Source organism: Sinocyclocheilus anshuiensis, unplaced genomic scaffold, assembly GCF_001515605.1.
Source record: "Sinocyclocheilus anshuiensis isolate Anshui unplaced genomic scaffold, SAMN03320099.WGS_v1.1 scaffold45, whole genome shotgun sequence".
Classification (NCBI taxonomy): Eukaryota; Metazoa; Chordata; class Actinopteri; order Cypriniformes; family Cyprinidae; genus Sinocyclocheilus; species Sinocyclocheilus anshuiensis.
Window position 1 is genome coordinate 48,416 of NW_015536467.1, and position 12,344 is coordinate 60,759.

A 12,344-nucleotide genomic window follows, 5' to 3' on the forward strand; every position below is an offset into this window, starting at 1 on the left:
TAACATTTGAGGAAGTAAATGAGAATTAATCAATTTAATATTTGGTTGTTAACTAGTGTTTTAATGTACAATGTTTGCTGTGAAGTGTGAGAATAGTGTTTACGTCTTCTCTCTTGTTAGAATCGCTTTGTACAGAGGTGTATGCATTCATCAGCAGGTTGCAGTTCTCGCGCTGTCCCTTTAAGAAGCCAGTCCAGCTGTCATTGGAGTGATTGTCTGTTTAAACTCATCTGGTGGAGGGGCTTATGCAGCGTTTCAGTAGGATCCAATCGGGCAGGTAGCGCTTCTCGTTCGTGCTCCCCCCAGAGTCTCTACAGATGGGACACATGCTCACTGAAGACTGCAGAAAATTCTAAGGCTAGGAAATGAGCGAAATGGCAAAACCAGCAACTATAACCAGACCCCTGATATCTTCCAAGCGACATAAGAGCATAAGAAAGAATTCCAGAAGGATTTATTCCCCATATCAAGACGATAATGGGTAAGTCACCTTTTTGTCTAAATCTGAAATTATTTTTTAACTCTAGGTTACATTGGTTTATTTTGCACCTGACACTTGTAGACTGTAGCATTCAGTCTCTTAGGTATGTTATTTATTTATTAATTATTTTGAATATTTATCCTTTATAGCATAACAAAGCATTATATTCAATTTAAATGTAAAACTTCGTAACTTCTGGTTTGCATATAAACTATGTTTAGTTTATAAACTATATTTATAGAAATTTATATTCAAAAATGTATATAATTCTTGAAAAATCTTGTATATCACGTTTTCATCATTTCTGAGTCTGATTTATATCATACAAGGAATTTAAATGACAAGCATCCATGTATTTTACACATGTACAGTATGTGGATCTGTTGCATTATATACACAGTCCACATTGCTTCACATAAAGACAGTATGATTTGTGTGCGACCCACTTTGCATATAACAAGTTTCATAAGCAAACTAGAGAACAGAAAGTGACTTTAGTCATCATTTATCATTTTTTACATACAACTAGAAACTATAACAGGTTGTATATACAATTTTAGGGTTCTGAATCCAGTTCACCTTCATCCTTAAAAGTGTCTACATATTTTGCAGTATCCACATAATTAATTCAACGTTTAATTATAGTTTAGTTATAACATTTAATTATAATATTACAAATATTGGAATTTATGCACATGTGTATGTGTGTATTTTTATTTTTTTGTACATCCATTGTATTGTTCATGTTCTTTTTTTAATATAAATCAACAATGTTTTGTTATGTGCTGCACAAATAAAAGTCTAATGTTACTGTAAGATTAATTGCAGTGATTATTGAGCTTTGGTTGTGTTTCAGACCATCTGATGATGAGGATAAGGATGGAGAAAGAGTGGACAGTAATGATCCAGAGGAGTCGTTCCAGAACATTCAGCTTCAGAAGGAAATCATCGCCAACATCCAAACTAAACCCTGGCCAATAAGACGCAAGCTAAAAGTGCTCAAGTAAGACCCCGCCAAGTGTATGTTAGGAAAATGCCATCAGAATTTCTGCACATCCTGTACTGAAATTATTACAGATCATAAAATTGAATAGTTCTCTAGTGGAACAGTTTAAATAGCACAAGATAAAGAGGATATAGGATTTATAAGTTCAGCATTTTTATAAGACCAAAATGTGAGCGTAAATGTGAATGTGCAGGTAAAATGTGCTGTAAAGGTATTTTTGAGCTGATGCCAGTGTTTATATAGCAGTTGTGAGGTTGTTATGGTTGTTAGTGAGTAAGATTCCTTATATAAATAGGAAGAATGAAAAGAATTAAGCATTATGTCTGTCTAAAATGATTATTTGACCCCATTACCGCCATTAGCCTACTTGGAAACGGCATTCGAAAATGTTTGAAACTGATGATAATGGCATAGGGAAGCATCCTCGCATTAAACCCGTAAGGTAAATAACAATTAACTGTCAGTGCTTGAAAGCGGCTGCCATATTTACAACATGATGCTTGGAGAACAAACTAAATTGGCTGAGTAATTGTTTCATTAGCCTGGCCAGCAGTTTCTTATTTTACTGGTTGGGTACCGAACGCTGCGGTTTCTTTGCGCTTGGGTCAGGGATGCGTAAATGCACCCGCTTTGAATGACTGGGGTTACGCCAAGATCACATTCTGGTTTTATTCTGGTACAGTGTACAAGCAATCATTGTGGATTTATGCACCTGAGAAAGCACTCCCAAAATACTGGGATTACAATGGAGCTACTTGTGTCTGACGTAAATCTTACATGTTTAACTCATTGATATCCACTAAATAGGAAGTTGGTTCATATTTACATAGAAGAAATTATAACTCATATGCTTCTTTTCATATTTTTTTGCCTTCTCTTTTTAAATGAACCTCCATTGTCACAAATTCAGTGCATTAAAAATATATCATGTATATTTAATATAATTATAATGTAAGGAAGTAAAAAAAATACTGCATTAAATGTGCGCGCACACACACATACACACACACACACAAAATAAATAAATAAATATTTAAATTAGATATATTAAATAATGTCTGAAAGATAGAATGGAGCATAGCATGTCAAATTTCCAAATGTATTTTATGTCAGCTCCCACCATATGCTTTCATTATTCATTTATTTCAGGGGTTCTGAACATTTGCATCCACCCAAATGTCCAAAGATGATGTTTGTCCAACTAATTATCAGTGTGCTTTCATTAGCACATTTATCTATGAAGTTTCTTAAAATAACTGTCAGGTTTCTGCCTGATGGTGGAGAAGATGCATGCTCCATTTTACGAGTGTCTTCATCATCTTTGGGTGAGCGCTCATGATTACATACACCCACCTTCTGAAAAATGTTTTCATCTGTATGTGTTTGATTCCTCTATTATGTTGTCATTGAATTTTATGGACTAATTTTGTTGTTTCTGGTTTGTTTTTCATTTTTATTAATAAAGAAACCAATGAAGCACCATTTTTAATGGGTAAAACATCTATTAAAACAAACATTAACAAAAGTGTTCTAGAGATGTGTTCAGGATCATAGAACAGGAAAGCCTTCTATTATTGCCCTCACTATCACTAGCAACAGCTAACAATCCATAACATTGAATTTGTGTGTGTTTTAGGCAAGCCAGAGAGATTGTTCTGAAATATGAGGGCAGACTGACCAGGACGAGAGGTTACCAGGCAGCCGGGGCAGAGGTATGTTTTCTATCTATCCATCCATCCATCCTGCTTTTGTCTTTTTCATATGTGACCCTGGACCACAAAACCAGTCATAAGTGTAAATTTTATGACTGGTAAAGTCATAAAGCTGAATAAATAAGCTTTCCAGTGATGTATGGTTTGTTAGGATCGGACAATATTTGGCCGAGATGCAACTATTTGAAAATCTGGAATCTGAGGGTGCAAAAAAATCTGAGAAAAATCACCTTTAAAGTTGTCCAAATTAAGTTCTTAGCGATGCATATAACTAATCAAAAATTAAGTTTTAATATATTTATGGTAGGAAATTTGCAAAATATCTTCATGGAACATGATCTTTACTTAATATCCTAATGATTTTTGGCGTAAAAGAAAAATCTATAATTTTGACCCATACAATGTATTTTTGGCTATTGTTACAAATATACCCCAGCGACTTAAGACTGGTTTTGTGCTCCAGGGTCACATATTATAGCTTCTCTCCTTTTCTCTTAAATTTTTCCCCCATCTGTTTATGTGAGATTCTAGTTAGGTTGTCCGTGTCTCTGCCTTAGCGGCGCTCCTCATCTGTTCACAGACACTGCACTCAAATTTATGGCCTGTTGTTATAGCCTGGTTTAATTAAAATGTCCAATGGCATTCGCCAAGGCTGCCCAAGCACCATTAAAATTAATTGACTTTTTAGCAAGTGGATTTGATGGTAAATTATTCATTCTTATTATGGCTTTCACGGCAGACTGAAAATCAGATATCCATACACATTGGTTTAACAATATGATCTATACATGAGAGCTCAGACCTTACAGGTCTTTCAACACTGCTTGGATTGAATATGTATCTATTTTTGGATTCCTCTATCTGCAAACTATACTAATCTAATGTTTAATGTAGGCTATTATCTAACTGTTGTATTTTTTGTAAATGTTTGCAGTTGCTGAAGAAGATTTCCAGAGTCTTCTACAACATTGTTGTCTTGTTCATTCCCTGGGAGATGAGGATTAAAAAGATTGAAAGTTAGTATCTTGACACACAATATGTGTTTAATTTGACTGCAGATAAATATGTTAATCTCTTATTGCGAGGCATTAAGAAAAACATTTGATCAAATTTTTGTGAATGATAAACTAGCTCTGATATGGTAAATATGTTAGACTTTATGCATATTCACTGTTAAATATACTGCAAAATATATTGGGTGACTTAAAAATGTGCATCCATGTGGAAAGTATTCAGATTAACTAGTAGTTTATTTCATTTGACTGAATCAATATAACCCTATAAATAAAGTATTTTAGGAGTCAGATCAGGTCAAAATAACCCCATACTGCATTAAATGTGCAGTATATGTTGTTTTTGAAGGTCACTTTGGATCAGGTGTGGCCTCTTATTTCATATTCCTGCGATGGCTATTTGGGATCAATATAGTTCTCACTATTATGACTGGAGCCTTTATCGTGCTGCCTGAGGTTAGTATGCACTGCATTCATTCTTAAAAGTAAATAATAGGCTATATGTTCAGTTATGAAAGCTTACAAATCAAAATGTCATGGCAGTTTATAGGTACATTACATAAGGATATACTAAAAAAAATACAAATAAATTGTACAGTACATGACATTATGCTTCTCTATTATTATTTCCGAAAGCACATACAGATATTTAGATGCTGCTGTGTGCTCGTACATTATTTGTAGACAACATCTTTTATTAAAGGGATAGTTCACCCAAAAATTAAAATTCTGTCATTAATTACTCACCCTCATGTCGTTCTAAACTCGTAAGACCTCCGTTCATCTTCGAAACACAAATTAAGATATTTTTTGATGAATTCTGAGATTTCTCTGATCCTCCCATAGACAGCAATGTAATTACCACGATCAAGGTCCAGAAATGTAGCGAGGAGATCGGTACAATAATCCATGTGACATCTGTGTCAGCTGTGCAGCTGACACAGAACAGCATACGCTGTTTACGTTCAGTGGATACAGAATTTTCATTTTTGGGTGAACTATCCCTTTAAAACTCAACAAGGACATTTTTTTAAACCTGTAAATGGAAAATACGGTTAGATTTATTTCACTCCCGGTGCAGAGACACAAAGCAATTTCTGCTCAGGTATCATCTGTTGTCCTCTATCATTCCCTCTGTCTCTCCAATCTGTCCAATCAGCTCCTGGCCGGCGCTCCGTTCGGTACCACCCGCAGCAAGACCATCCCCAAGGAGCACCTTGCCTCCGCACAAGACCTGGACACCATCTGGTCGCTGGGGGCAAGACTATCATCTCTCGTTTTTACTGCTTTACAAATATGATGTGCATATTATCTGCGGAACTTCGGGGTTTAATCGCAAATCATTTATTTTTGATGTTCAGTCTGCCAGTTTGTCAACCGTTTTTGTTTTATGTCCATATTTCAGGGATATCTACAATACTCTGTGCTTTTTTACGGCTACTACGGCAATGTGCGTAAAATCGGCAGTGCCGGCTACAGACTACCCTTGGCCTATTTTCTGGTCGGGATGGCCATTTTTGCCTACAGCTTCATCACTTTGCTTAGAAAGTAATCACTACTTCAAAGACACTTTGCTTGAAATTAACCCCCGTACATTCAAATTTATGCATTTGGTGGATGCTTTTATTTAAATCGACTTATAGCTATAGCTATATTTTCAGTTCATGTCAAACTCATGGCTTTAACTAACTCATTTACGACAGGTATGGTGTTTCTGTTGAAGCTGGTTTATTAAGGATCTGGGTAACCTGTCTTTTTTTAGCAGGGTTGATGAAAGTATCTGCTAAAAAAATGATGGTGCTTTTTAACCCTTGTGCTGTGCTGGAAATCTTTTGCTTAATTTGATGTTGCTTGTAAATCTATTATTATGCTACATTATCAGCAAATCTTGGATATAGTGTTTTTGTCATCTTGTTTTCTTTCAATTAGCACAGGTTTTTTTCTTTTCTTTTGGCACCTCAGTTTTTAAGTGAAAAACATTATTTGTGAATAATTTTGGTACTGAGGTGCATGAGCTCAGATCAATTAGGCCTACAATCAATTAATTCCAAAAAGTTATACAAAACCTGTGCTAACTAAAAGAAAACAAGCAGATAAAAAGATTGAATCCAATATTTAGTAATAATGTAGCATCACAAAAGAAAATCCGTAGGCAATTTTCTAGGCCTGTCATTTTCGACAGGGAATGCCATAAATGTAACAAGGTGGCAAAAAGTACAAAAATTATCGATTTTTGGGCAAAATGCCAAGTCAGTAAATTTTAGTCCAATGTCATAAAACATGAACTAGCATTTCCAGACATTCTCTCTGGGTCAAAATTAACCGAACACAACATAAATGCCAAGTCATTTTTCACCATGTGGTAATTTTTTCATAGTCATATTCACTAAGAAATGTATTATTGTTCTTTAGAAAAAGCTCAATTTGTGTTCCTCATTTGCTGTTGTTTTTATCAGAATGGCTAAAAACTCCCGCATGAGTTTAGCTGGCACCTCAGACGAGAATTACACCTTCTGCTGGCGTGTCTTCTGTGCATGGGACTATCTGATTGGGAACCCAGAGGCGGCCGAGAGTAAAGGGGCGGCCATCGTCAATAGCATCAGAGTGAGTATCTTCTACATCCAACAGACCCAAATAAACAATCTGTCCTTGATTCCATTCTCAGTGATCATCCAGTTTAAATCCACTTCATCATTGCCTACACAGGAGGTTTATGTTCCACTATTAGTGCTGATTTCTCCAAGGAAAACATGTTATTTGAGTCTCATTTGTGTGATGCTAAATTTTTTTTTTTTTTACTTTTCTTTCTTTATTTATGATGATGGTACCAAAGTACCACAATTTATTGAAGTAACAGTTACTATAATACCTGCACCTATTTGGCAGAAATTATTATTATTAATCATATTATTAATCATATTACTTAACAATTAATTATTAATGTTTTTAGGATTTTGAATTGTATTTTGGATGCTAACCAGTGTTATTTTATCATTGAGATACTATTACAGTTTTTATTCATATTTTGAATCAAGGTTTTTTTTCCCGTATTTTCCATTTTCTTTTAAAGTTTAGTAATTTAGCATAATTTAGTTTTTGTCATTTTTTGTAGTTTTTGTTTTTCATATACATACATCTATATAGTTTGTTTATTTTCATTTTAGATATTTTATTACATCAAGTTAAAACCTTTTTTTTTTCTTTATGGTTTTAATTTTAGATATAACTAATAATCCTGATGCCAACTAACCAAAATGTTTTGCTTCTGTTTATTAGGAGGCCATTGTAGAAGAGCAAGAAAAGAAGAAAGACACAAGCCTGCAAGTTTTCCTCTTTATTTGAGTTTACATTATCACCTCAACATAACCCTAAGTGCTGACTAAGTGTTTTCTCCAAACTCTCTCAGAAGTGCATGTTTAACAGAACTGTGTTTTGAGGGTGGGAATGATCATGTCAGTAAGTGACTTGCAGTGGTGTGCTGTTTCTCAGTGCCTGTAATGCTTCCTCAGACCGCCCTGATTTATACATCTCCTCCCCGACCTATGCAATCGCAGCAGAACATGCGAAACGGAAAACATCCAGCTGTATTTTATACAAACGGCCTTTTACTGCGGGCGGATGACTGCACCTAAATCGCCAGCAGACCTGCTCACACATTAAAGCCGATTAATACAGTATGTTGTGGGAATGTGACACCCATGCACAGGGTTATGCTAACATTTGTACAGTATCTCTAGATAATTATAGCTAAACTTTATACTTGAATCTAACAAGACCACGACACATTTCACCCCAAAAGAAGAAATAAATATGTATATTTTGCTTATTTATTTGTTTCTTTTATTTATTTATTGCATTATGGACATTTAACAGGATTTCTGCGGGTCTTAAAAAGTCTTAATTTGCCCTTCCTCAAATTAAGGCCTTAAAAAGGTAGCAGAAAGATTTAAATTAATAAAGTCATGGCATATTGCATGCATTGCAAAAATGAAAATCTTCCTTTGTTAATAAAAATAAAAATAAAAATAAGCAAGTTTATGTTTGATTTTATGCTTATGAAATCTTGTTTTATCTTTTAAATTAAGGTGCTTTTTCTGGGTTTTTTTGTTGTTGTTTTTTTAGAAAAACTTATGTCATTTTATTTCTTACCTTATATTATTTTACAAAAACCATGTGATATTGAAGTGTGTACTTGTGCTTTTGTCTGTGATAAAACTTGTTCAGGCAAACTGGGAAATGAAGTGCATCAAGTCAGAAAGGAATTGTTTATTGATAATGTGCTTGCAGTGTTCATCCAATGCCGAATTTTAGATCTGAAGGTGGGAGAGGGAACCCTGTTATGATACTAGAATTCCTCTTGAGCATGTCTTCTGCTTTTATAGTGTATACATACAACCTCCTGAATCAGAAAGATGCTGTCAGAAAAACTTTTATTGAAGTAATCTTTTGGGGTTATTAGTCCCTGGCAATAGAAAGTGTACACATTAATCATAATGTAAATCAGAATATAATACAGTGTGGTTTTCTTATACTCAGCTCTCTATAATATTTTAGTCCGGTTGGTCAGTCGCAGCAGTTTACAGATGTTACCTAGTGCTAGTTTCAGGTTGCATATCTCTTTGAACTCTCACATAAAATAATTAAGAGTGAATAATCAATAGTTCATGTCAATGGATTTGAAAGTAGCCATGTAAGCAGGTTCATGTACAGTCAGCTGTCCATCATCGCTTAATAAATCCATTTCACGATGGTACAGGATCAGATGTTTGTTGGTGTATCTGACTTGTGTTTCTGTCCCAACAGAGCCGTACTGATCAGTTTGCGGATTCTGGCAAACATTCTGGTGCTGCTGTCTCTGACTGGCAGCATCTACATCATCTACTTTGTGGTGGATCGCTCTCAGAAACTAGAGCAGGAGAAACCAGAGCTAACACTCTGGGAGAAGAACGAGGTACACTTTGACAGGGGCGTAGATTACGCGGGGGACGTGTCCCACCCACTTTTAATATCACGTAAATTCGTCCCCCGCACTTTTTCGGGCAAGTGTGTTCGCATAGAGGTTTTCAAGAGCCGGTGTGAATAAATATAGATTTAAATTCAAAGAGACAGTATAGTCTGTGCATGATCTGATGTTTTATTCGGACCCAGATTAAGGCGAGATGAACATAGCGGAGCGCCAAACACTCCGTGCAGTGTATGTTTCATTCATACTCTAAGCCGGAGGGCGCTCTCGCGCAGAAAGTCGTACGAGGAAATTCCTAATATGGACAAAAGCGTCCAGCTATCGCTGCATTTCTGTCCCCCTCACTTCTGAAATGATGGGTATGCCCCTGCACTTTGAGTTATGTTTTTTTACACATTGTCTACAAGTGTACATGAGTACTTGACAAAATATTTTGGGCTAGAGGTTACACAAGTTTTCTGCTCCTCCTCCTTTTTCTTATTTCATTCTTTTTTTGTTTTTATTGTGTGGCATCCCAGTTTGCCTCCTTATACTACGCCCTAAAAGTATGTACCCTTTTTGTGAAGAAAAAGTGCATAGTTTTGAGTATGTAGTAGAATAGTGTGCAAGCTCTGAGACTACTTGGTCATAATTACATCTTTAACGAAGCACTCTTTGTTATGCGCATCCTGTCACCGTTTAAACTGTCCTGTCAATCATCTTGTCTCAGTTAACAAAATGCACATTTTGTTCAATTTAATTTCCTACCATATTGGAGAGAAATGAAGAGGCACGTTGATGATGCATTTAAAAATGAATGGCCAAACATATCTTTATAGAAGTTCACAGTGTTGTTGCAGATGAGATATAAGATATAACATGGATTTTTTTTATCAGGTTAGATATTTGTTAATCACTCAAACCCCTTGCTTATCTGCCATGTTTATTGTTTGTTTTTTGTTTGTAGCTCTAATTGAATCCACATCCAAAGCAGAATGGGTTGTGGGCAATATTGTATGTAAATTGGGACACAGCGTTGTTGTTGTTGTTGTTGTTGTTGTTGTTGTTTTTTTTTTGTTCTTTTGTTCTTTTCTAATTATTTAATTACTATTATTTCTTCTTTTTCTGCTTCTTTTTCTTATGTCTGCCATATCCAGATATTTCATTAGGGACGATGTGTTGTATGTTAGAGAAAGATGAGTGATTTTACTGTATATGTGACCTTGGACCACAAAACCAGTCTTAAGTGTCAATTTTTGGAAATTGAGATTTATACACCACCCGAAAGCTGAATAAACAAGCTTTCCATTGATGTACGGTTTGTTAGGATATGACAATATTTGTTCGAGATACAACTATTTGAAAATCTGGAATCTGAGGATGCAAAAAATCTAAATATTGAGAAAATCGCCTTTAAAGTTGTCCAAATGAAGTTCTTAGCAATGCGTATTACTAATCAAAAATTAAGTTTTGATATATTTACGGTAGGAAATTTACAAAATATCTTCATGGAACATGATCTTTACTTAATATCCTAATGATTTTTGGCATAAAAGAAAAATCGATCATTTTGACCCATACAATGTATTTTTGGCTATTGCTACAAATATATGGTTTTGTGGTCCAGGGTCACATATGTATTGGGTTTGTTCTTTAGGTGAGTGTGGTTGTGTCCCTCATCACAATGATTGCTCCTTCAGCCTTTGAGTTAGTGGCTCAGCTGGAAATGTACCACCCCAGAACAAGTCTCCGCTTCCAGCTTGCCAGGTCTGAAAATCACTCTTTGAACACTCTTGTTGCTCTAGTTTGGCTCTACCTTTTTATATTTTGTTTGTCAAAAGAGAAATATGCCTTTTGTTTAGAGTTCTGGTGTTGTACCTTGGAAACCTCTACAGTTTGATTATTGCCCTCCTGGATAAAGTCAACAGCATGAGCTCTGCTGTGAGTCACAGTTACATTCTTATTGCATTCTCAACCTTTTCTCTAGGGCTACATGATTAATTAATACAATTGAAATCGCAGTATTGCTTAATGCGTTTATCTAGTTGCAAAGGCTTTGTTTTCATTAAAAAAAATGTACTGCAAATAGTGTGGCACAGTGTTCTTTTACACACAAGCAACTCATGATCCAGTGTTTTTAGTGGCTCAGTTCGCATTGAAAATAAAGAAATTAGGACAGTCATAAATATTTAGTGTAATTTAAATAATAATAATAATAATTATTATTTTTGTTGTTCTTAAATACTAAATATTTTTAAAATTCTTAAATACTAATACTAAGGGTGTATTCACACCAGGAAAGTCCACTAGTTCCCTTGCTTTGGTCCGAACCAAATACAATGTTGATTTTTTTTTTGTTTGGTGCGGTTCACTGCCCTTTTTGCAAGTGAGCCAGAAATTGTAAACAAAACTACACGTGAGCTAAGGTCATCCCTTTATTGGACAGAAATTCTCAAGCAGGGAAAACAGGAAGTGCAAAAACAGGCTAATCATGGAGATCTTTCGTAGAGCAATTTTTATTCTTTTACTGATTAAGTGTTATCAGATACTAACGAAATATGAAGATACTTATAAGCATCATATGAAACAATGTCATACGGTGTTGTAATTACGACTTGCCGAAAATGAAATCTATAGAAATAAAATACTTGAAGCATATCACAATGTTAGTTTAAACATTTAACCTAGATAAATGTGCGCTATTAGGTGCATATCCAATCGTTTGTGCGGAGAGTAGAAGCAGAAGCGCGCTTCAGGACATCAGTGGAAACAAATTAAATAGGCTACGCCGTCATTTTTGCTCATAAACGTAAGAATAATACATTGTTCGGAACTGTAAAGGGTCTATTTTATTTGTGTGCACTCACAATATCAAGAAAATTTTGTGCTTTTGTAAAATACAGAAAACAAACAGGATGCGCTTACTGCCTCGGTCTTGAGCAGGAGCGCTTCACAATTAACCGAAAATCAGCTAATATTTTCCTTACAAACATAATGAATACATCTATGGAAAGCTTTAAACGACTACAAAACGAAATAATTCAAATTCAAAACAAAAACTCTTTTATTATGTAATCCAAGATGCATTTCTTTCTAAAGGTGCGTCCAATGATGAGATGGCTAGTCAGGATCATCAATTTCATCTTTGCGACACTGACTCAGAAAACACTAGTTTATTAAATGATGATTT

General features: G+C 35.1%; 1 protein-coding gene across 1 annotated transcript in view; it reads left to right on the plus strand.

Annotated features, from left to right (window-relative positions):
• Nucleotides 1-220: 220 nt before the first annotated feature.
• Nucleotides 221-12,344, plus strand: part of LOC107692963 (transmembrane channel-like protein 3) — a 27,152-nt gene continuing 15,028 nt past the window's right edge. Inside the window, exons 1-12 of the mRNA XM_016492218.1 lie at nt 221-481; nt 1,338-1,484; nt 3,124-3,199; nt 4,134-4,215; nt 4,562-4,668; nt 5,372-5,470; nt 5,618-5,760; nt 6,669-6,816; nt 7,489-7,532; nt 9,016-9,163; nt 10,812-10,921; nt 11,017-11,095. Coding sequence (XP_016347704.1) covers nt 366-481; nt 1,338-1,484; nt 3,124-3,199; nt 4,134-4,215; nt 4,562-4,668; nt 5,372-5,470; nt 5,618-5,760; nt 6,669-6,816; nt 7,489-7,532; nt 9,016-9,163; nt 10,812-10,921; nt 11,017-11,095 — 1,299 coding nt within the window. The 5' untranslated portion in view covers nt 221-365. The remainder of the gene's footprint in view (nt 482-1,337; nt 1,485-3,123; nt 3,200-4,133; nt 4,216-4,561; nt 4,669-5,371; nt 5,471-5,617; nt 5,761-6,668; nt 6,817-7,488; nt 7,533-9,015; nt 9,164-10,811; nt 10,922-11,016; nt 11,096-12,344) is intronic.